The sequence below is a fragment of the Cucurbita pepo genome, unplaced genomic scaffold (assembly GCF_002806865.2).
Source record: "Cucurbita pepo subsp. pepo cultivar mu-cu-16 unplaced genomic scaffold, ASM280686v2 Cp4.1_scaffold000196, whole genome shotgun sequence".
Classification (NCBI taxonomy): Eukaryota; Viridiplantae; Streptophyta; class Magnoliopsida; order Cucurbitales; family Cucurbitaceae; genus Cucurbita; species Cucurbita pepo.
The window spans coordinates 979-25,486 of NW_019646462.1; the positions used below are offsets into that span (position 1 = coordinate 979).

At 39.5% G+C, this 24,508-nt stretch overlaps 2 protein-coding genes and 1 non-coding gene across 3 annotated transcripts; all 3 read left to right on the forward strand.

Annotated features, from left to right (window-relative positions):
* The first annotated feature begins 2,576 nt into the window (after positions 1-2,576).
* Positions 2,577-2,716, forward strand: LOC111784429. The gene has a single exon (XR_002813536.1). It is a non-coding gene; the product is annotated as a small nucleolar RNA Z247 (small nucleolar RNA).
* Positions 2,717-10,894: 8,178 nt separating this feature from the next.
* On the forward strand, positions 10,895-16,408 carry LOC111784424. The gene is made up of 7 exons (XM_023665138.1): positions 10,895-11,169; positions 11,277-11,409; positions 11,989-12,068; positions 12,168-12,246; positions 12,328-12,437; positions 13,005-13,069; positions 16,180-16,408. The coding sequence occupies exons 1-7, from the start codon at positions 11,008-11,010 to the stop codon at positions 16,271-16,273; spliced, it is 723 nt and encodes a 240-aa protein (XP_023520906.1). The 5' UTR covers positions 10,895-11,007; the 3' UTR covers positions 16,274-16,408.
* A 3,101-nt stretch (positions 16,409-19,509) lies between these two features.
* On the forward strand, positions 19,510-24,476 carry LOC111784415 (protein phosphatase 2C 29-like). Its single transcript, XM_023665127.1, has 4 exons — positions 19,510-21,530; positions 22,002-22,115; positions 23,305-23,569; positions 23,931-24,476. Exons 1-4 carry the CDS (start codon positions 19,629-19,631, stop codon positions 24,053-24,055), a joined length of 2,406 nt encoding a protein of 801 aa, XP_023520895.1. The 5' UTR covers positions 19,510-19,628; the 3' UTR covers positions 24,056-24,476.
* The last annotated feature ends 32 nt before the right edge of the window (positions 24,477-24,508 follow it).

The following is a 24,508-nucleotide window of genomic DNA, read 5'->3' on the forward strand; positions in this document are numbered from 1 at the left end:
AATTTTGAAATACTAGCGGAAGGTGGTGAACGGTGTGATAGGAAACAAACCCCAGCAACGTAGGAAGCAGCTCTCACAAAACGGGAGCTTACGTTTAGCTAATTAGGGAATACTTCGGTTGAGGCCAACCAAGTAAGTGGCCTTACTATAGGATAGGCTAAATATTATTTGATTTATGATGATGTATGAGTATGACCTTGTGTTGCGCTGTATGTTAATTGTACGTTATTTATATTTCGATGCATGACGTACATGTTATATTTGATGTACTTAATGGCTTCTATGATGAGTATGATGTATGCATGACGTTGTTATTAACATGATGATGTTTTCCATGTTGAACATGCCTTACGATGTTGTTTGCCATATTTCATCATGTCGTTAGATCGACATAGGACACAACCCTAAAAGTATGAAAATGATATTAATGTAAATATGCACGAGCACGTGTTACATATTGTAACCAAGAGATGAGACTAGAAGGTTGTGTCAGAAGAGACGTATAATTGGACTTAGAGGGACCTCATACATATTGTATGTTCATAAGTATACGGCTACTTCCCCTAGAGATGATGAGTGTGGGTGCGCACCGTATGATGAGCGTGAATGCGCACATGTGCGAATGCACACAGATGAGGGTGTTCATGAGGCGCATGAAACTATGGGGTTCCGCTGACCTTCAGACGTCGCTACAAATTAGCTTGACCAGAGAGTCCAGGGGGTGTGCGAGCGCCCTGGGGATTCACACTCGCACGTGTGAGTTGTGTGTAGGGAAGTACTACACATCCAATTTGTCTGAGACTAGAGGTCACACTTAAGATGATTAGAGATAGGTCCCATGTGTTTGCATTAGCATGGCCCCTATAGTGGGGTCACTTACTGAGTATTTCTCGAAATACTCAGGCCGTGTGCCATATTGTTTTTCAGGTAAAGGCAAGGCGCCCATGTACGGTTGATGATGGCATCGTGATCAGAGACTGTGGCACGGGCATAGGGTAGTTTCATATTTAAAATTTCTAGTCTTGGTTAGGATACGGTGTTTTGCATTTCATTTATTTAAATTATTTAGTTTGTAATTTTTTTTATCTTATTTTGAACTCCAGCATGATGTTTGAAACATGTAAGTCCGGTAATGTTTTCTAGTGTTTTAACGGATTCTGAAGTTTTAAATTTTTTCGCTAATAAAGATGAGCATTTTTAGAGTTATATTCTACATTAGAGATGAACATGAGACGTTAGCAGCGACTCTGAGTATGTAGAAATTTAGGGTCATTACATCTCTACACTAGACCAAGTCATTTGGCTCAACCTTGCTTTTACTTGAAGCCAGGGTCTCTCAATGCAACGTCGCATCTCAATATCATCTATGTTCCCAATTAACATTGCCCACATGTCTTGACACTATCCCAAGTCACGGGATGTCATTGGCCATCATAACTCACTCAGTCATGCCCATCGAAAATGGGCCCATGCGTCGTTCATAAGATCAAGACATCTCGAACATCTATCCATCCATCCAGGTTTTATCGAGGCATTGGACCCTCTGATGTCCATTCCATATCATTTATGGACTCTGTACTAATATCGGGTGTATGATTCAACCTCTGACACATGGGCTAGGGCACAATGTCGGCACACCTGTGTCGTCCAACACTGTCCTTGAAAAAATCCGTTTCAAGGGAAGTCGCTCGAGACATTCGTCTCACAATGCTCGCCCTCATTATGACAATTGTATGTGCCACAAGGTAGCTCAATTAGGCCACAGGGCCCAGAGGTGGTGGAGAGCTGACATCATGCCTTTCTCAAAGGTACATTTTGAAGCATTTCAAATTTGGTGGATATTGTTGGATGATGGAAGTTCCACATCGACTAATTTAGGGAATGATCATGGGTTTATAAGTGAGGAATACTAACTCCATTGATATGAGGCCTTTTGGGGAAGCCCAAAGCAAAGCCATGGGAGCTTATGCTCAAAGTGGACAATATCATACTATTGTGGAGAGTCGTGTTCGTCTAACATGGTATCAGAGCCAAGGTTTATTTTTTAAATGTCTACCATGTCTTCTTCCTCCTCTCCATCCACCATCTCCAACACCGTCTCAACTACCATGGCAACTTTTGGCCCAATCCCTCTACACCATGTTGTCACAATTCGTCTAACCAAAAACAACTTCATCATATGGCGTGCCCAGCTCCTCCCCTACCTACGGAGTACGAAGCTTATGGGCTACCTCGATGGCACCAATGTTGCACCTGCCAAGCTGATCCCTTCCTCAACTGCTGCTGGTGCTGAGCTGGTCTCTAATCCGGCCTATAATCAGTGGTATGATCAGGATCAACAAGTCCTTAGCGGCCTTCTCTCCTCCATGTCTGAGGAGATTCTTCATGATGTGGTTGCCGCTACTACGTCCAAGGAGGCGTGGGATACCCTGCAGCGGATGTTTTCATCGTCAACTCGTGCTCGCACTACTCAGATTCGTGTTGAGCTCGCCACGTCCAAGAAACGAGATCAATCTGCTGCAAATTATTTTTGCAAGATCAAAGGGCTAGCCACCGAGCTGGCCGCCGCCGGCTCTGCCTTGCAGGATGATGATGTGATCGCGTATCTTCTCGCTGGTCTTGGCCCTGACTATGATCCCTTCGTCACCTCAATGACTACCAAGAGTGAAGCCCTCACGCTTGATGATGTGTTTGCACATCTAATGACGTATGAAGCTCGCCAACTACAACACCAGGCTGAACTTCAGTTAAATCCGGGATCTTCGGCCAATTATATTGGTCGTGCTGAACTTTAGTTAAATCTTGGATCTTCTGCCAATTATGCTAGTCGTGGTGGTCAGCAAAAGAATCGTGGGCGTAGGGATCGTGGCCGTGGTCGTTCTCAAGGTTATGTACCCTCTCGTCCTGCTGGTGATCGTCGTGGCCCTTCTGCTCGTCCTTCCTGCCAGATCTGCGGCAAAGTGGGGCATACTGCTATACGCTGCTGGCATAGGATGGATGAGTCCTATCAAGATGAACCTTCTTCTGCTCCTCCTACGGCACTGGCGGCTACTTCCTCTTACAAGATTGACTCAAATTGGTACAACGACACAGGCGCTACGGACCATATCACCAGTGACCTGGATCGTCTCGCTGTGCGTGAACGTTATCATGGAGGTGAACAAGTTCAAGTCGGCAATGGAGCAGGTTTGCGTGTTTTGCATACTGGTCATTCTCTAATTAATACTGCTACTCGTCCTCTTGCGTTGCGTAATATTTTGCATGTGCCTGAAATTTCTAAACATCTTCTTTCCGTTCGTAAATTTTCTCGTGATAATGACGTATTTTTTGAATTCCATCCTTGGCATTTTTCTATAAAGGATCGACAGTCGAGGAAAAGTCTCCTAAATGGGAGGTGTGAATCTGGCCTTTATCCTATTAAGCCATCCGATGTCGATAATCTCAAGCACGCCTTGGTGAGTAGATCTACTACTCACGCCCAATGGCATGCACGTCTTGGACATCCTTCATCTCAAGTAGTAAAATCCATTTTGCGTCTAAATAATATTTCGTGTGCTAGTGAGTCATCTTTGTCCGTTTGTAATGCGTGTCAGTTAGCAAAGAGTCATCAATTACCATATACTAGTTCTTCCCATAGGTCTTCGTCACCTTTGGAACTTATTTTTTCAGATGTTTGGGGCCCTGCACCTCCATCTGTTGGGGGTTTTAAATATTATATTAGTTTCATTGATGATTTCAGTAAATTTTCGTGGATCTATTTGATGCATGATCGTACAGAAGCTCCTCGTATATTTTTGCAATTCCAAGCTCATGTTGAGCGCCTCCTAGATACTAAAATCAAGTGGATCCAATCTGATTGGGGTGGGGAATATCAGAAAATTCATAACACATTTTTTCGTTCCCTTGGAATTGGTCATCGTGTTTCGTGCCCTCACACACATCAACAAAATGGGTCTGCTGAACGCAAGCACCGTCATATTGTTGAAACTGGCCTAGCCCTTCTAGCTCATGCTCATGTACCTATTAAATTTTGGGACGACGCGTTTCTTACAGCCACATATCTCATCAATCGTCTTCCTACTCGTGTCATCGATAAAAAATGCCCCTTAGAGCTTCTTTTTCATACCCCACCAAATTACTCCTTATTAAAAAATTTTGGGTGTGCTTGTTGGCCTCATCTTCGTCCTTATAACAAACAAAAGCTCTCTTTTCGATCAAAGGAATGTGTCTTTCTAGGCTACAGTTCTTCACATAAAGGGTATAAGTGTCTTGACACCGATTCTGGTCGTGTCTATATGTCTAGAGATGTCATATTTGATGAAAATGTTTTTCCATTCAAGAGAGCCCCACCTAATTCTTCCCCAATCATGCAGTCGACGCATAATGCCCCTGATTTGTGCACCTTGCATTTGGGTAATAGCAGTACTAATTTGGAGAATGATCACATGCATATGTCTGGGCCTACTAACTCTTTGGATGCAGAAAATTTGGTGTCTACATCAGCTTCGGAATTGCCGCAACAATCCTCCGCGTCGCTGCCATGCGAATCGGCGTTGGTTGTTCCGCCAATGATTGAGGCCTCGGCTCCTCCGCCAGCAGATGATATTGCGCAATGCCCGGTCGAATCCTCGGCCGCTGGTCAACCAACTGCTGTAGCATCGGTTGCTCCCCTCGCAACGGCTGATACGGCCGTCCCCTCAAATGTGGATCCTGCACCTACTACTCATCCGTATGGTACTCGATTGAAGCACAATATCAAGAAACCCAAGGTGCGTACAGATGGAACAGTAACATATCTTGTAGCTCGGTCTTCTGCCTCTGAACCTACTTCACATATTACTGCTATGGAGCATCCCCTCTGGCGTCAGGCAATGAATGATGAATTTCAGGCACTTCAAAAAAATAAGACATGGCACTTAGTTCCTCCTCGTGCTGGTCTTAACGTTATTGATTGCAAATGGGTTTTCAAACTCAAGAAAAAGCCAGATGGCTCTATTGATTGCTACAAAGCACGTCTGGTTGCTAAAGGTTTTAAATAGTAGTATGACGTTGATTATGATGATACCTTTAGTCTAGTTGTTAAGCCCACTACCATTCGACTCTCATTATCTCTTGCTATTTCTCGTGGTTGGGCTATTCGGCAGATTGATATTCAAAATGCTTTTCTTCATGGCTTTCTTAATGAAGATGTTTATATGAAGCAGCCCCCTGGATTTGTGGATTCTCAACACCCTGGTTATCTCTGCAAGCTGGATAAGTCGCTTTATGGCCTTAAACAAGCTCCGCGTGCCTGGTTTTCTCGCCTTAGCTCCAAACTATTACAGCTGGATTTTACACCTTCAAAGGCTGATGTCTCTCTTTTCATTTTTAACAAAACGGGCATTCAGATGTATATCCTCATCTACGTTGATGACATTATTATCATCAGCTCATCTTCTACGGCTACTGAGAAACTTCTTACACAACTTCAGGATGATTTTGCCGTCAAGGATCTTGGTATTTTGAGTTATTTTCTTGGGATTGAGGTCCGCCATACTTCCAGTGGACTTATTCTGACACAACATAAATACATTCGAGATTTATTAGCCATAACCAATATGCTCACCTCCAAAGGTGTGCCCACACCTATTCTTCCCAGTGAGAAGTTGTTATTGAATGGTGGTGAAAAGCTCTCACCTGAGGATACTACTCGCTATCGAAGTGTCGTTGGTTCTCTCCAATATTTGTCTCTGACACGCCCTGATATATCCTTCTGTGTCAACAGAGTGTGTCAGTTCATGTCCTCTCCGACTTCTATACATTGGGCGGCAGTCAAACGAATTCTCCGTTATCTACATGACACTATTGATATGGGTTTGTGTCTTACAAAGTCCAGCACTGATTTGTTGAGTGCCTTTTCAGATGCTGATTGGGCTGGGAATCCTGATGATCGTCGAAACACTGGAGGCTATGTGTTCTTCTTTGGTGGCAATCTTATCTCTTGGAGTTCGAGGAAACAATCGACAGTTTCTCGTTCTAGTACGGAAGCCGAATATAAGGCGGTTGCTGATGCCACTGCCGAATTAATTTGGATCCAAGTCCTCTTGGGTGACCTTGGGATCTCGCAAGCGCGAGCGCCTAGCCTATGGTGTGACAACATTGGTGCCACCTACCTATCCGCCAATCCAATCTTTCATCGACGGACGAAGCATGTTGAGGTTGATTATCACTTCGTTCGTGAACGAGTATCGACTCGTCAGCTTGATATTCGACTCATATCTTCCAAGGATCAGCTCGCCGATATCATGACAAAGCCACTGCCAGCTCCTTTTAGCTATTTTAGGTGCAATCTGAACTTAGCAGTACATCGTCCAGATTGAGGGGGGTGTTAAACCTAAAAGATCATAACTGTATATACTAAAATAATCTAAGATTGATTGGTTGTTACCAAATCTATGACTGGAAGGGTTTGTTACCAAATCTATGACTGGAAGGGTTTGTTACCAAATCTATGACTGGAAGGGTTTGTTACCAAATCTATGACTGGAAGGGTTTGTTACCAAATCTATGACTTGAAGGGTTTGTTATCAAATCATAGATTTGGAATGTAATCTTCATTATACACATCTATCAATACATGAGGTCGTGACCCATATAGGTCATTGTGCCATTCAATCTAACATGGTATCAGAGCCATGCCCTAAACTTAGTCGTGCCAATAGATTGCTAAATCCTCAAATCCTCAAATATCGAACAAAGAACTCCTAAAGAAAAGGAGCCAAGCCCCTCCTCGAAGGCAGTCAAAAATGACTAAGACTCCAAAGGAGTCGAGCCTCGATTAAGGGGAGGCGCACTTTGTTCGAGGGGAGGTGTTGGATGATGGAAGTCCCACATCGACTAATTTAGGGAATGATGGTTTATAAGTGAGGAATACTAACTCCATTGGTATGAGGCTAATTTAGGGAATGATCTGGGTTTATAAGTGAGGAATACTAACTCCATTGGTATGAGGCTAATTTAGGGAATGATCATGGGTTTATAAGTGAGGCATACTAACTCCATTGGTATGAGGCCTTTTGGGAAGCCCAAAGCAAAGCCATGCTCAAAGTGGACAATATCATACTATTGTGGAGAGTCGTGTTCGTCTAACAGATATATATATGATTTTGGCGAACGGACATACGACATTGTGAAGAGCTCGTCCGGTGTTTGATTGACACCACATTTGGGGAGCTTCCATATTTCATATGGACAGATTTGACTCCACAACCGCATGTCCAAATTCCCTCCCGAACCCCAACTTTCAAGGTTAAGGCCTGGTACCTACTTGGTCCTTCAAAAGTCCTATCTCTGTCACTCACGTAGACATCGTTGCGTCTATCTTGCCTATGCCACTACTCATCTTTCATGCAAACTTTGTGATGTGTTAGATGATGGACCATCCTCGTCGTTCGCATCATGACACTCGTCTTGTCTCGGTCTTCCCGTAGTCGGTTGGGCGCCACTACCATGTCGTCACCTTTTCTTGTCTGCACATGAGGGTCACAACACTAATTGCCACTTCTCTTTTCATTTTTTATAACTTTTCCCCCTTTTGGCACTCTCCTAATTAAGGCTAAGTGCCCCTTTTTGCGAATAGGAATGATTCAGTACTAACCGCTATTCGTGCTTTCTCACAATAATTTCTCAACTGTTGCATACCTTCAAAATAGAGTATATCAAAGCAACATGTTCCATTTTTGTGTAAATACCAGTGTGGAGTTCATAGCATGAGTTACTACATATTATAACATTATCTTAGGATATGTAAAAAAATATTCACAATCTAGTCACATGAACATATCTTAGTCATAACGTTTCCCAGACGTATCCTAGCCATAATGTTTCATGACTGCATCCACTCATATCGTTTCGTGAACGTATTCTAGCCATATCATTTATAAACGTATCGTAACCATATTGTTTTATTATCATATCATAACCATATCGTTTTCTATACATAACCTAACCATATTATTTCATGAACATGTCTTAGTCATATCGTTACATTACATTTATCACGCTTTTCCCGTATCCTACCACAAACATAGCATCTAACGCATCATACTATAAGAATTATCATATCATTCACATATCGTAACATATCATATCATATCATATCATAATCATAACGTTTCATAAACAATTCACATATATCAAATATATATGACACGTTCAGAATCACGAGGCACGTGTCAACACACATCATCAATTCTAATAATGGCAATAGAAATTTGCTGATGGGAAATTTTCATTTTCATTTTATTTATTTATTTTTTTTATCATGCCACTGAAGTACTAATTTTATATGTAGAACTTCATACACTTGGTTGTGTATAACCATTTCAATCCTGGATTACTTCTTTGAGTCACAAATTATCGATGTGTGTATATTTATAAGATATTTTTACGCTTTCCCTACTTTTCTGCTTGTTTCAACCACTCGAGCACACATTTCTGTAGTCAAGCCTAGGGAGAATGAAACTGATTCTCACCTACTGGGTTCACGTGCATGATGCTTCGACTAAGCTCGCACCGAATCTTACATACATATCAGACATAAAAGAATGAACTTGAATTCAAAACACCCATGATGCTTGACTCAAAAAAATAAAAGAAAATCCTCGCTTTATGGGTACACTAACAGTGTGAAGCATTATGTAGGAAAGAAAAACATGTTCATATGACATAGAACTTTGTCTTCCTCTTAGTGGAGGAGGAACAAGGGGGTAAATATATTTGCTTTCAATTATCATATTAAATGAGCTAAGACCCTTTAAACAATAAGTTAAAAGCTTTTACTTTTTGGATTTCCAACCCTTAGAATATTTCCAAAATTCACCGGGTTAGTTTCTAACCCTTCCTTGATTCATCCTCGACAAGTTTGAATTAAAAACGAAGGGAAATAATCACTATACAAGGGTAGCCAAGGTAATTTTCAAAGTTATCTTACATGGTCTACGTTGTATTCCCTCTGTATAGATGTTGAAGATAATGATGTGGTTGATTCACTTGAATAGATCTTATTTTATGACCTTTGATAATGTTATGAAGTTTTAAAATCATTAGAACACGTTAAATAGCTAAACCAAGAATTATGAGATAAAATGACCAAAATGCCCCTAGAACTCCATATGACTTACTAATTATTATAAGGACTATTCCTAAGGACATTAAAATATGCTCAAGATTTCGAGTTGATTTGAGCAAGCGGGAACCGAAACCAAGTTGGGACCTAAGAAATTCAAGACTCTTCTAAAGTCTCTAAATAATTTATTTTTACTTTACGACTTTCTAGAATATCTCACACATGTTACTATGATGGGTCCATGAGCTAAAGAATACATGTTGCAATTATGAAATATGTAAAATGTTTATGATCGAGAACCCAAAGAAAATACCACACAAGCTCTATAACTACCAATAAAAGATATTACACTCCATGCACTAAAGTTTTCATGATAAAAAAGAATGTTAGATAACGCTTTCCGAGACCCATGTTTTCCTCTTCTAGGTGGGATACTTTTCATTATGTTTTCTTAGCAGGATGTCATGTTCGGGCTCATGTTTTCCCTCACATAGATGAGATGCCCTACACCATGTTAGGAGTACCTTAGTTGCGATTACAGGATGTCATGTTCATGTTTTGCACTGTGATCTTTTTGGTCTTTCATGGAAAGTAATCTAGGACCATGTTAGGGACAACTACCTTAGCCATGAATCTAGAAGCTCCTAGACCTCCCAAGGTACAACATGTTCATGATTAATATTACATCAGTTGGACTGTAAGAAGCCTTGGATGTAGATTTTCAGACTACGCTGCTTAGAACATAAGAAACCTTGAGCATTAAGTATTCAGAATATATTGCTTGGAATGCTCGCCTTGGGCATAGGTTTTCAGACTGTATCGTGGGGCAAGCCCTAGATGTAGGTTCAGACTATGTCACTTGGAACGTATGAAGCCTTGGACACAGGTTGTCAGGTTCATGACTAGTATTGTAAATCCTAGGGGGAGTGTAACGAATCAAAATAAAATAAATAAATAAAACGTGGCGACCGTCGAAAATTGCTGGGGGTCGTGGAATCACATTTCCCGACCCCCACAACTCGCCAAAACCTCCGGCCGTGCTCCCCAAGCCTCTCAAAATCACGTATAAAGAAGAAAACGATAAACGAAGAGAGAAAATTGAGAGAGAGAGAGAGAGAACACCGAAGTTTTCTAACAAATGCAAACCATCGAAGACAAACCGAACCCTACCTCTCATTTTAAGACACCCAATGAACTACAAATAATTCCCAAATGTTCCCCACACACGACTGCTTGTCATGAGCTCACTTGCAAGAAAAAGAAAGGTGACATATAGAAAGAAAACGTCAGAATATGAACGGTTTACCCTGTCGGCATCAACGTTGATGAGACGAAAACTCCATTCCTTCAGGTGTATAAAGGTAGTGCAACATCATGGAAGAGAGGACTAACGAGCCATGGAACACCTTGATGCACACGATCGATTACCACCAAAATGGTGTTGTAGTGTTGCCGGCCAAGAGGATGAACTTGTTGCTAAAACAACCCTCTGTGCATAGGTTTAGAACTTAATAGGTACCGAGGGAGAAGGAGGGGTACCCGCCAACATGTCCACTAGATAAATAGACTGATTTATAGGTATATTTTATTGAAAGTATATGCATATTTCTCAATGAATTTCTAACTTGGATGATAAAAATTGCTAAACACTTTTAAGCTTAAAAATGTAATCTTTATTTAAATTAGGAGTTCTTTAAATTAAGCTAGTTATAAGAATTTGACATTTTNAAAAAAAAAAAAAAAAAAAAAAAAAAAAAAAAAAAAGACTTGGTGAAATATAAAGAAAAACATTTCAGCTGGATCCGGTTTGAAGGGATTGCAGACTCTGATGAGAGAAGACGGAAGCTCCCTCTCACTGCACGCAAATCGCTGGAAGGCGTAGCCGAATCTTTGTCTGTGTCATGGCGGAGATTGTTGAGGTCCCCAATTTCAATCGGAACATTAGCGGAGCACCCAATTCGAGCGTCAGCTATGGCAATCCTCCGGAAAACACAATCGAGATCACCATTCGAACCATCGGCCCTGCGCGTCCCTCTCGCCTTCTCGTCCCTTCGCCGATCAAGGTACGGAAACCCTTCTTCTTCTTCTTCTTCTTCTTCTTCTTCTTCTTCTTCTTCTTCTTCTTCTTCTTCTTCTTCTTCTTTTATATCGATTGGTTTTGTTTCATCAGGTGTGCGACTTGCGGAAGCTGGTCGCGGAGCGCAGTCAATTACCCATTGGGAATTTGAAGCTTATTTTACGAGGAAAAATTTTGGATGACTCTAAAAATGACGATGATGTCTTTGTGCGGCTCAATCATGGCGGTATAATTGCGGTATTCTGCTGATTGCGGGATATTTCATTCTGTTGTTTGTATCATGGTCGTATGAAATACTATTTGTAGTCTAGGTTTTTACTTTCTCTATTGCTTTTCTTTCGGCATGACCCGATGAAAAAACGATCTTATTTTAATGTGCTTGCTGTTTATATTTCTATATAAACCGCACTTTTCATGGTGATGCTGGCCCCTTTGATGACTATACATGCTTCAGCTTTCAAAATGTCATTGTGGTGCATGTTTCTCCATATTACACATTTCTTGCTTCGATCTTCTAGGTTCTGGACTATCATTTTTCATATGCTAGTACCTGCTTGGATTCTAGTTACAAATAAAAGCAAGAAAATGTCTCCACCGCTGAAAATTGAATCATGATTCTTGCTTATTGATCTTGTTTTTTTTTTTTTTTTGTCTAATCGACCTGTCTTCTGTTGTTCGTGGTACTTTGGCCTCTTGTTGCACAATATCTGTTTCTTCGTTGTTCTGAATGATTTGAGTTTCTATGGGCTCTCATTTGACAATTCAGTTTGAAATCAGTAATTGGATGCCTCCGTTTCTTGTGTAGATTCATTGACTGTTGCTGTGAAACCAAGGCCCCCAGCCGAACATCTTCGTGATGATTCTGATGATGAGGAGGATGATCTGGTATGAACCATTAAGTATTTCAATTGTTGTTCTTAGACAGGAAGCTTAGCTTGAAGCTGTTCTCAATTATCTGTTTCGCATCAATGGTTACATTTTCAGAAGTTTCGGCTTCCAGAGTCTTCAAGTCGGTTGAAGAAGAAAATTTACAATTTTCTGCGTGAGAAGTTGAAGTTTCCTGGTAATAATCATACTAAATTATGCCAAGAAGTTCAATGTATGAATTTTCTAATTGCATTTTCGTTCTTTGTTCTGTGAATAGATATCCTTTTGATGGTGATTTTCTCTCTTAGTCTAAAGGCTTGGGTTGCTATACTTATCTGGTTTATCATGGCACCTGTTGCCCATAGCTGGGACCTTGGACCTTTATATGTAAGTAACAATGTTCTGTTAGTTACTAGATTTTGAATTTTGGCGCCATTATTTTCGGTAGTTGACATTTTATGGCAACCTTAGGAGCTGTTGCTTAAAAAGTTCTGCAAATCAGTTTTCCAAAAATATTTTTAGTTTGTAACATAATTAACAAGTGTCTTAGAATATGGTTTAACTGTGTTTGATCATTGTTATCCAATTGTGTTGTCTGAAAAAACCAATTTCAATTGTTCTTAAAAAAATCAACACATTTTGCAGATAATAAAGCAAGAGAAAACAATTTTTAGCACACAATTACTTCAAAATGTTATCAAATTAGAGTATTGATGCGGAAAATTACTGTTTTTAAATTTGACTTTCGTAAATCCTCTCATTTTTTTGAGTAGTGTCTTCTCTCAGCAAGTGACAAAATTTCTATTCTCCCTATACTTTTTTGAAACTGAAGTACCTTATTCTAGTATATTGTGAGAAAATATATGCATGTCATGGAAACAAGTCTGGTTTTCTTTTTGAATTATCATGGCACAACATCAAACAGGATTTGCTATGTTTGAGTAATTTTTGCAGATACTTGGCACTGGTTTTTGCATCATTCTACTAAATCTTGGACATCGGCGATCTGGGGAAATGAGGTAAGTAGTATTTGAGAGAAACTCTCATCCCATTCATGTCCAGCTGATTTGTAGCAGGACTTTTGTATGCTTTAGATAAACTAAGTCAAGGCATGATTGTGTGTTTATACATTCTCCTATCTCATGGCTTGTCCAGTTGTTTGTTCTTAAATGTGTTAGGTTCCTACATATTTGTGGAAAAGGAAAAGTATGGGGTTAAAGGGTAATAATAAGAATGGGTGACAATGCAAATTGATTAGTAGGGGTGGGAATCAGAAAGAATAAGAACCTAGGAAGCTTGTGAGAACTAAGCATAATGAAATACTTATAGCTAGGGGGGGTCAAAAGAGAAGATGTTATTCTTTAGGCGGTGCTGGGAACTCTCAATTTCTCCCTCTTATTCGTGCAACTTTCCAATAGTTTTCAATTACTAAGTAGTGGTACTGGAACAATCGGGTCCTAGGACTTGATGGTTGCAAATAGGAAAAGAGAGGATTGCTTGGAAGCAATTTAGGAGAAGTTACTATAATGTTTAAATAGACTTGTCGGTAATGCATTGTCAGGAAATGCACAAGGAGATGAGCCATTTGATGGAGTACTATATGGAAAATATAATGAATGCTGAGTGTGGGGCTAATCTTGTGCCAACCTCAGAAAATAAGGATAAGGTTCCAATCATACAAGCAAAGTATGTTATATAAGTGGTAGATTAAGGAAGGGGGAAGGCTTCGATAGGATCATCATCTAGTAGACCAAGGGGGAAGGGCATCATAGAGAACTAATGAGGATCCAAATTTGAGATTTGAAATGGAATTTTCTGGTGACCCGCTGTGGCCTAATATCCTTAGCTGAGTGATACTTGAACGATCATAAATTGATTGAGGAGAAGTTTGTGGTAGCAACACTTGAATGTTAATAAATTAGTTGAGGAGAAGCTTGAGCGGGCAGCAATGTATATGAAAGGAGAGGCATTGAAATGGTTTTAGCAGGAGGAAAGATGCAAGTCTTTCAAAAATTGGATTGGGTAGCAAGGAAAAAGATAGTTGCTAAGGCTACTTTTGCAATTGCAAGAGGAATCACACTCAAGAGATTTCAAGCTGTGTAATAAGAGACTACCATGAGGGAGTATGAAAGGCATTTCAGCATCATTGATTGGCATAAATGATGGGTTCTGGATGGTGAAGTAAGAATTATTCCGTAGGCACTTGTGTCAACTGCCAGTGATGCTCATCTATGATCAAGAACCTGGCATAGAGGAAGAATAATATCTAACAGAGGAGGATATGGTGGTACATACAGAATATCTAATAGCTGAAATGGTGCCATAGATACAATAAAAAAGAGATTCGTTAAAAAATGGAGTGGAGTAGAGAGGTGAGTTGTGATGGAATTGTTGATGGGGTTGTCTTTGATTTCAATGATGGGCTTTGATATATACGTACATATATATTAGTTCAACAATGGTGGAGCGGAGATTCGAATCTATGATGGTAAAAGATATACTTAACTAGTTGAGCTAAGTTCAGATTGGATGGGTTTGATATATTTTTTAGTATGATGAAGAACTAAGGGATAGATACGAGGAGAGGTGAGATATAGTATTTTAATCTGTTGAATTATGCTCACGTTGGTTGGACTTCGATATATTTTCTAGGACGATAGAGATCGAGGGATAACTATGAGCAAAGGTGATTGATATAATATATTAACCAGTTGAGTTATACTCAGGTTGGTTGGTTGGGTTTGATATATTTTCTAGGATGTTGAAGATCAAGGGACGGATATAAGGATAGGTGATAGCGTTAATTGTCTGTGGTGAGACACAATTTTATTTCAAAGAAATTGTAGAAGCCTTAGCATTGCCAACGACCAAAACTTCAAGTTATGGAGTAGTAATGAATGGACAGAATATTTGTTCAAGGGGGTAATACAAATGTGTGAACAAGAGGAGCTGATGCTTTCAGATTCAGGACTGGGGGTTTTCTTGAGGGTCATTAACGATAAGTTAAGGACTATGACACAAGTCTTTGACAAAAGCAGATAGATGTGGAAATTGATAAATAATGTATCAAGGAGAAGTTGTGACAAGGTACCTCTTCCATTTCAGGTACTTGATGCACCATGCTTCATTATGTCACAATAATAATTGCACGAGCTCAAGCTGAGAATGTAGCCAATATTTTCTTTCGTGGAGTTGCTTGTTTACGTGGGATTCCTGGAAGTACTGTCCCCGATCATGATCGTAGTTAGACTAGTAATGTTTTTTTAGAACTATTTAAATGGCAAGGCATGTTCTCCTTGTCATCCAATTTGAGGTGATTAGTTGAGGACAAGGATCGTAATTTGCTCTAGCAAAACCCGAACAATAAGCTTGTTCGCAACTTGTGTAGATAGTCCTTCAGTTGCGTAGTTTAACATTTGTGATGGGTCTGTGTAAGCGGACCACATAAGTACTGATTCAATGGAAAGGGATGTGTGCTGATAATGTCACATGGGATCCAGCCATCACATAATATCCATCTGTAACCTCTCTTTGCCTCGAGGGCAGCGTTGCTATTTGAGGCCGGGGGTACTGGACGGCCCCTGACCCAACCAAAATGCAATGGAAGGAGATGGAAGAGGATTGGGCAATGTGTTTGTAAACTGATTAGAGGCTGGATGTAACAATCCAAGCCTACTGCTAGCAGATATTGTCTGCTTTGGCCCGTTACGTATTACCATCAGCCTCACTGCTTTAAAACGCGTCTACTAGGGAGAAGTTTCCACACCTTTATAAAAAATGTTTTGTTTTCCTCTCCACCTGATGTGAGATCTCACATAGGAATTAATAGAGGAGGTTCATTAGGAACACCAACATGTAAATACGTATAGCAAGACGGTAACAGAAAGAGTGATTAACGGGATACTGTAGCAATTGAAAGTTCTTGAATTCTCCCTAACATAAGAATAACGTCCAAATAGTTTTGATCAACATTTCCACGTCAGGTCTATTAAAAAGGTTGTGTGAATGCAATCTCTTTCAGCCTCTATATGGGCTCATTAATTACAGGTTATATGTGCATGGTAGCTTGCATGATGACACTGTTATATTGCGAATATTATTCTGCGCTCTAAATGTCGAATTTTTGCAGTGCATATTCCATCTTCAACGAAGGTTTCAGAGAGCTTCCAGGGACCCTCAATGCAGACCGCCTCGATAGAGACGTTCGGCTGGGTCAGTTCTGATAAACTTAATATGTTAATGCTGATTTTGTAGTCGAACTATAGACAAAAGGTAATGTTCCTAAGGAAAGTTAACACTCCTGTTCTGTTCACTTACGTGTATAAAAGTTCCATCTTCAGTAAAATGATTGATTGGCATTTGTTGTGTTTGATTAAAGACCAACAACACATTTAGAAGGGAAAACCATAATNAAAACGCGTCTACTAGGGAGAAGTTTCCACACCTTTATAAAAAATNATAAGAAAAGGGTTTTTTGGTGGTTTGGGGAAAGGGATTTTATTAATATTAATAAATGGATAAGGTGGTGGTTGGTTGCATTATAATGCTACCTAGCTAATCCATGACGGCACGTAAAGTATCGGTAAACCTAAAGTCAACCAATACCATTGTGTGTGTTATTATAATAATACTAAAACCATCCTTTTATTTGTCGTTATTACACCCCATTCCTGTTTTTATTTTAAAAGATTTAATTTGTTTATAGATTTAACGTTATATGCTCGATCAAGGTCTTCAAGTTACTCATCATGGTGTATTCAGGTTTCAGGGTGCACTTAGCCTCTCGTTTATTCCTGCTTTTTGTAGTCCATCTCGTCATTGTGCTTCCTGCGCATAAGTGAGGGTATCCTCGTCTGTCATGCACTCTAGAGAAGTCCAACAAGTATGGAGGAGTCACCACTTACTATAAGTAACCTCTTAGTTTTCCTATATCTCTACGTCAAAAGCTCCTCTAATGGGGTCTAACAAGCTCCTTATTCTCATGTCATTTTAGACTCTTAAATAGTGCAAAGTAGGCTCCTCATTAAGCACAATTGAAACTTCCTCAGTAGTACCCTCTCATGTGCCACCGACCTTAAGTGGGTGATGTTGCATTCGTATATGCTAGGTAGACCTTTTCAAGCCGAGGGGAGCTTACGATCAGTAGTCACACCCTGTCTGTCTCTACATAGACCTAATCGATCTATAATATCATAATGGACCCTAAATGTGGCTCAAAGGTCAAGAAAAGATAAAAGATAAACTAAGACTCGATAATAAATCATATGTATTTTCTAAGTCACATACCCTCTAGTCCATACATCAAACAAGGCATCCGTAGGTGAGGGGCAGAAATGACATTAAATTATAAACATATATGTGTATCAAGCAAGGTATGATCAATCATAACATGTCATAGTCTTAACGAAACATTTAAAATCAAGAGGAGTTAGCTTTTGCATAGCGAAAGTCCTAAAACGTGCAATCGAGCTAAACTGCCATTAATTCATCATTTGAAGCTTAAGGGTCTATTTTCATGCTCATTTCATCGTAAAATCATACTAATAGAATCCTTGAAAACTAAAATAGGAATAAAACAGACCAAATTAAGTGAAGAAAAGGAATATGGTCAAGGTGAAGGAGTTGAAGTAAACAAGTTCGAGGAGCGTTTGGGTTGAACCGCGTCTTCCTTGTCTAGACAGAACCCCTCGCACACCATACCGTCTCCCTACCGATGGTTCTCAACACTTCTTTCTTCTTCTCTTCTTCATTTTTTTAATTATACATGAACGAGAAAAATATATATAATATATACACATGGAAATAAATGGGCATAGAAACCCGACAAAGGTGACGTCAGCTGAATGGGGTAGTTTCAAAAGGAGTGGGCCCCAGTTAGAGGAGCTTTTGTCATCGGTCGTTGACTAACTGAGGTGTCATTGGGCCCCACTGCCCACCAAACCATTTCAAACCTTTAAACGTTTCTCCTTTTTTATTATTTTATTTACTTACTTAACAAAAAAAAGAAAAAAAAAAAAAAGAATAATTTAGTTTATAATATTACATTAAAAAAACAATTATTATATAGAGAAAATATTTTATTTATTTTAGTAGTAGTAGTAGGAGGAGGAATTTAAATGCTGTTTTGTCCTTTACCTTTCTCTCAACCAACCACCACTTTTGACTTACCCTAATTTCATTTTTTTTAATAATTAAAATAAATAAACTAAGCTTCTCGCCATCCCATTCATAAATTCCAACTCTACCCCTCATTACAAATAAATAAATTATTAAAGCGGATCTCTTTTCTTTTCTTTACTTCTCGACTGTGTGGGCACAAAAGACTTTTAAGTACGCCTCCCAAAATAAATAATATTAAACTCTATATTAATTAATAAGTATATCAATAATTAATGACGATCTTTATTTTCTTTTTGCGAGAAACGAAAAATATATAAATTAAATTTAAATAAATAAAAAAAATTGAAAATCGAGGAGGGAGGGGAGGGTTTGACTAATCAGATACGGTGGGTAGGGAGAGTGAATGTGAGCCGTTGATGATTGTGGTCAGAGATTGATCGTGCGGTTTTGTTGTCGGGAATGCCCGACCAGGATCCGTGAGTGGCAGTGATGGGGATATGTGATGCCTTACTTTTGGGCCTGGGCTTTTTCAAGTCAAACCCCCCCCACCCCTTTTCTCCTTTCGGCCCATTTCACTATTAGCTTTTTAAAATGTATTTAAACAAATTTTTTTATAAATATTTTTACACAATATTAAAATACTTTTTTTCTTTATTAATAATTTTAATTAATTAGAAAAATTTGAACATATTTTTAAGCTTTGAAAAGTGACATATTTATTGATGTGACGTATGGTCATTGAAATTTGATCTCACGTGCTGTGACAAAATTATCGTTTGAAAATAATCCAAATATATATTTGAAATAAATTTTAATTTCAAAACTTTTTTTTAATATAGAAAAAAAAAAAAAAAATACAATTTTAGTTTTTGTGTAAAATAGTGGTTCAGTTTTCAAATTTAATAATTTAGTATTATTCTTTTTCTGTCTCAGCCTTTTTTATTAATTATTACCGAAAAATTGATAGACATCCATTTTTTAAAAATTATGTTTTTAATATTTTTATTATTAAATTAAAAAACATTATGTGTATTCTTATATATATATGTTTTTCTTTTTTTTTTTTTCCGGAAAACCCCTTAATTTCAAAACATTTTAAAATTTAAAATCGAAATATTAAATTATTTAATTAGAAAAAAAAAAAGTGAAATTCTTGAGATAAAAAGGATTATTTGTTGGAAAATAGGTTAAATGGTAAATTTGATCGTAATATATATATATATTGAAAAAAAACTGACAAGACCTCTCTCTCTCTCTCCTCTCTTTTCTCTTCTCTCTCTTCCTCTTTCTGTGTCTCTGTTCACTTCATTTGTTTATTTCTTTTGTTTTCTCTGAGAGAGAGAGAGAGAGAGAGAGAGAGAGAGAGAGAGAGAGAGAGAGACTCGCCGGAAAAGAAATTTTGGTGCCGTTTACATCGTCGCCCCTCTTTAGAGCTCACAGAAGTTCGAATCAAATGTGATGGGAAGCGGAGTCTCCAGCCTCTTCTCGTGCCTCAAGCCGGAGACTCGCCCCGCCGCCCATCACGCCGACAATCCCGACCTTCTCTTTTCCGCCTCCGACGCTCTCGACGAAACCCTAGGCCACTCCTTCTGCTACGTCCGCTCTTCCAACCGTTTCCTCTCTCCCTCTCATTCCGATCGCTTTCTTTCCCCTTCTCACTCCCTACGTTTTTCCCCTCCTCACGAACCGTCGCTGGGGGCTAGGACTAGAACTGCTCCGCCCGAGACTGCCTTCAAGGCCATCTCTGGTGCTTCTGTAAGTGCCAACAGTTCTATTCCCAGATCTGTTCTTATGCTCGATGCTGTTTACGACGATGCCACTGACACTGCGCTTGGGGCTTGCGGTGGTGGTTGTGGAGTCAGGGGGAGTATTTTGAATGGCTTTGAGAGTACTTCTTCTTTTACTGCTCTTCCGCTTCAGACGGTGCCCAGAGGTGGGACTGAGCCGTTGGAACGGGGTGGGTTCTTTCTCTCTGGTCCAATTGAGCGTGGGGTGCTTTCTGGTCCTCTTGATGCGAATGTTGATGGCGCTGGTGCTGCTGCTGCTGGCTCTGGTGGGAGAGTTCATTTCTCCGCTCCGCTTGGTGGTATGTACATGAAGAAGAAGAGGAAGAAAAGCATTTCGGGGTTTAGGAAGGCGTTTACGAGGAATTTTTCCGATAAGCGGCCGTGGGTGGTGCCAGTGTTGAATTTCGGTGGCCGGAAGGAGAACTCGACGGCGGGAGATGAGCCGGAGGTGAGGAATGAGAGCGATGTTCAATGGGCGCTTGGGAAGGCTGGGGAGGATCGTGTACATGTGGTTGTATCGGAGGAGCAAGGGTGGTTGTTTGTTGGGATTTATGATGGGTTTAATGGCCCTGATGCGCCGGAATTCTTGATGGGGAATCTCTATAGAGCAGTCTTCAATGAGCTTCAGGGATTGTTTTGGGAAATTGATGATAGTGAGGAGGCTGCTGCAAATGTGGTTGCAGAGAGTACCGTCAGTATAAACGAAACTAATGCTGACCCGTCTACGAGAGCCTCCAGTCAAACGATTGAAACTAATGGGAGTGTTTCAGTAGTTGGAAATGAAGGGGAAAAGGAACAACAGGTCCCTGATCGAGGATCAGTGAAGCGAGTTACGTTTCAATCCGTGGATGGATCGGAGCATAGGCGTAGGCGGCAGCTGTGGGAGTATTTAGCAGAGGACGATACACAGGATGGACTTGATCTTTCAGGTTCAGATAGATTTGCATTTTCAGTTGATGATGCGCTTAGTGTAAATAGTGCAGGTTCAGTAGCTGGTAGAAGGTGGCTGTTATTGTCCAAGTTAAAACAAGGGTTGTCAAAGCATAAAGAGGGTCATCATCATGCTAAGACTTTGTTCCCGTGGAAGTATGGTTTGGGAGATAAAGAGAAGGTTGAGGAGGCTGAGAATAGGGTGGAGGAGACATCTTATCGAAGTGGTAAAAGGAGAAAGGAAGGTTTAATCGATCATGAGTTGGTGTTGGGCGCATTGTCAAGGGCTCTTGAGATAACTGAATTAGCATATTTGGATATGACAGATAAGTTGCTCGATACGAATCCAGAGCTTGCTTTGATGGGTTCTTGCTTGTTGGTTGTGTTAATGAGGGATGAGGATGTGTATGTAATGAATGTGGGTGACAGCCGTGCCATTGTTGCACAGTATGAGCAACAAGAAGTTGGCCCAAATCAAGACTTGAAAGAGGAGGGCGACAAAAGAGCAGGCATGGAGGGTATAATTGAGGAGTCTGCAGATACGAGTGAAGGCAAAATAACTCGAACAAACCAACCTTCGTCTCAGACAGCGAGATTAACTGCATTGCAGCTATCCACCGATCATAGCACGAGCATTGAAGAGGTAAGATAGATAATTCTCAGCCTGGGATAAGTGCTTCACGTCGATTAATCTGAATGAATAGAACTTATGTTATATGATTTGCCTATTGTCTGGCATAGTTTTGTGGAAAGTCATTTTAATGTTTCTTTTCAATCACTTCTGCTGATGACACTTAGCTGAAAATGAAATTTCTTTTTCCTTCAAGTGTCTGATGGTCATGAATGATTAGAGATTATCTGTTTGTTGTGTTAAAGCTTTTTTCAAATTCATTTTTCAGTTGGGGTCTTGTAGGCGCTGAAACTGTGTTATGGTTTCTTGCATTTATACGTATGATCGTGGCCGTCTGAATTGTCTCATTTTGGCCTTTGTAGTAAAAAGAATCTAACCCTCGTTCATGAATATGCCATACTCCTATACTGATGGCCAGTAGAATTTTCATGATATATTGATTAAGCATTTATTGAATAACAATTTTGATCCTGTCATGTACAGGAAGTAAAAAGAATAAAGAATGAGCACCCTGATGATAAACAATGCATTGTCAACGATAGAGTGAAGGGCCGTCTAAAGGTTACAAGGGCATTTGGTGCAGGGTTTTTGAAACAGGTTTGTAGTTGGTAAACTTGCTCATTTTTTTTTTCTAGAACTTCCTTTGCGGTTTGATTTAATTACTCCAAGTTTTATCAATCATCAATGTTATTCTTTTCTTCTGCATGCTGATAAGTCTTAATTCAACACTGCATTATAAAGAAATCCCTTATTTTTCTGTATTTTTCTATTATCAACAATTCAAAAACTGTATTGATGTTGTTTCTGGGCCGTGTTACCTCTGCCCCGGCCTTAGATGCCACTTTGTAGTGCAATCTTTTTTTAAAATAGGATCTACTTGGGTCATTGCAGATACAGATAAGAACGACCAAATTTAGAAAGTTCATTTATTAAAGGATGTGGGAGCAAATATTAATATAGTTATTGATATTTTGTGAATAGAAAGTATGAATGGCAGTCTGGATGTTTGGAAGTAATTCACATGGGCGCTCAGATCTCAAGTTATTAAAGTTTTAGATATTGTGTTATTGATAAATCTTCTCCATCTCATTATGTGAATGATGACTGTTTGGGGAGATGGAGGGATATGATGAATCAACTATCGTTAGCTACCTTTTGTTAGCGATGAAAGATCAAATTGGAATCAAATGCTTTTGTCAACTGGGAGTACCTATATTTCATATTGAACTTTTATTTTATCATCGTTTCTTTTTGGTTTATTTAGTGAAGAAAAAGATTACATCCTTGCGATCTCTTCCTGTACCGAGGTGCTTATATTTATGCTCGCCTTGTTATTCTCTGAAGTCCTAACAACAATGGGAGTTACTTTTTTGATTTCTGCACCACCAATATCATTGTCTACATTGCCCAATGGATTTCTTGGTAGATGATGGCTTGCATCTGAAAATCAACTACTTATGCTTTTTCTTTATATGGGTGTTTGAGTTGCATAATTTTTGCGCATGAGTGGTGGGTACTCTAATCTCTGCTAATTTGTCTGTTGCACTCCTATCCCGATGAACTTCCTTGTCTTACAACAATCGTTTTAGCTTGAGTTATCTCATGGTAATATATGTTTTTGGGTGGCAGTTGTGCATAATTTTACGTGTTGATAGGATTGTTTGACCAACTTGACTTTTACATGGTTTTTTTTCTCTTCTTTTCTGATTTTCTCTTGTATTATTAAACGACGACTACCCAACTGTTTTTAACTTAAAAGGCGGTGTTGCTGTCCATTTTTCTGCAGCCAAAGTTGAACGATGCGTTATTGGAAATGTTTCGGAATGAGTATATTGGTACTGCACCATATTTATCATGCATGCCTTCTCTTCGTCACCATAGACTCTGCCCCACAGATCAATTCATCGTGCTCTCATCTGATGGATTGTATCAATATCTAACCAACGAAGAAGTGGTTTCTTATGTTGAGAACTTTATGGAGAAGTTTCCAGATGGAGACCCTGCACAGCACTTGATAGAGGAGCTTCTTTGCCGTGCTGCTAGAAAAGCAGGTAGTTGCTTGATCTTATGCTATGTCAAATTTTGGCTTTTGTTTCCATTAATAACTCGAACATGTTATTAAAAACTGGATTAAATGCATCATTCCCTAACAGTTCATCTAGTTAAAGGCATGCTTGGAAGTGATTTTAGAATAACCAAAGTCACTTCTATTTTAGTTACTCGCCTGTGGCATTCTAAACAAGCTCATCCTTGTTCTGAAACTATTCTCTTTATTTAATCTTAAGGCTATATCGTGATATTGGTCTATTTTCCTTGTTGCATTCTCAATGATTACCAAAGTCTTTCACAGTGATGCCTTTCTCAAGGTTGATTCTCATTCAGGATTGGTCTCTCAATGTCTATGCTTTGCAGGAATGGATTTTCACGAATTGTTGGACATCCCACAGGGGGATCGGAGGAAGTATCATGACGACGTTACTGTTATGGTCATTTCACTTGAAGGAAGAATCTGGAAATCCTCAGGAAAATACCTTTGAAAGACTTTCATAAATCTCTGGTCAAGTGAAACGACATTCGTGCCTTCAACTCGGATGGTGCTCTGCAAGTGACATGAACATACAACCGTCCCATATTTCATGGATCGCCTTACGTTTTTTCTTTTGCATCTCAAACAGCAAGCCAGCCTGAAGAAATTGGACGAACTCATGTGATATTGACGAAAAGGCTACAAGTTGGATGCACGTTCCAAAGGCGCAACTAGATGCCACAGTTTGGTTTGGAGGATGAACAACAGTCAATTGGAAAATTTAACTTCTTTCACCTTCTATTATCTATTGTTTCCTTCCCCTTTTAGACAGACACCTCCAAGGAAGAAAGCATTTTTGCATAGGGATCAGGCACTTGCCATTCGTTTGTGCCTCTTTTTATCATTTTAGGCCAAAAAAGAAAGAAAAAAAAGAAAGGAATGTGGATGTAAATTGGTGGGGGTA

What these genes read in the sequence shown, in the direction of transcription:
- LOC111784424 (XM_023665138.1), top strand. Translation starts at nt 11,008, where the DNA reads ATGGCGGAGATTGTTGAGGTCCCCAATTTCAATCGGAACATTAGCGGA. An exon ending in TCGTCCCTTCGCCGATCAAG is followed by an intron (nt 11,170 to 11,276) that starts GTACGGAAACCC and finishes TTGTTTCATCAG; the next exon opens with GTGTGCGACTTGCGGAAGCT. An exon ending in TGTGCGGCTCAATCATGGCG is followed by an intron (nt 11,410 to 11,988) that starts GTATAATTGCGG and finishes TTTCTTGTGTAG; the next exon opens with ATTCATTGACTGTTGCTGTG.
- LOC111784415 (XM_023665127.1), top strand. Translation starts at nt 19,629, where the DNA reads ATGGGAAGCGGAGTCTCCAGCCTCTTCTCGTGCCTCAAGCCGGAGACT. An exon ending in GTGCAGGGTTTTTGAAACAG is followed by an intron (nt 22,116 to 23,304) that starts GTTTGTAGTTGG and finishes ATTTTTCTGCAG; the next exon opens with CCAAAGTTGAACGATGCGTT. An exon ending in CCGTGCTGCTAGAAAAGCAG is followed by an intron (nt 23,570 to 23,930) that starts GTAGTTGCTTGA and finishes TATGCTTTGCAG; the next exon opens with GAATGGATTTTCACGAATTG.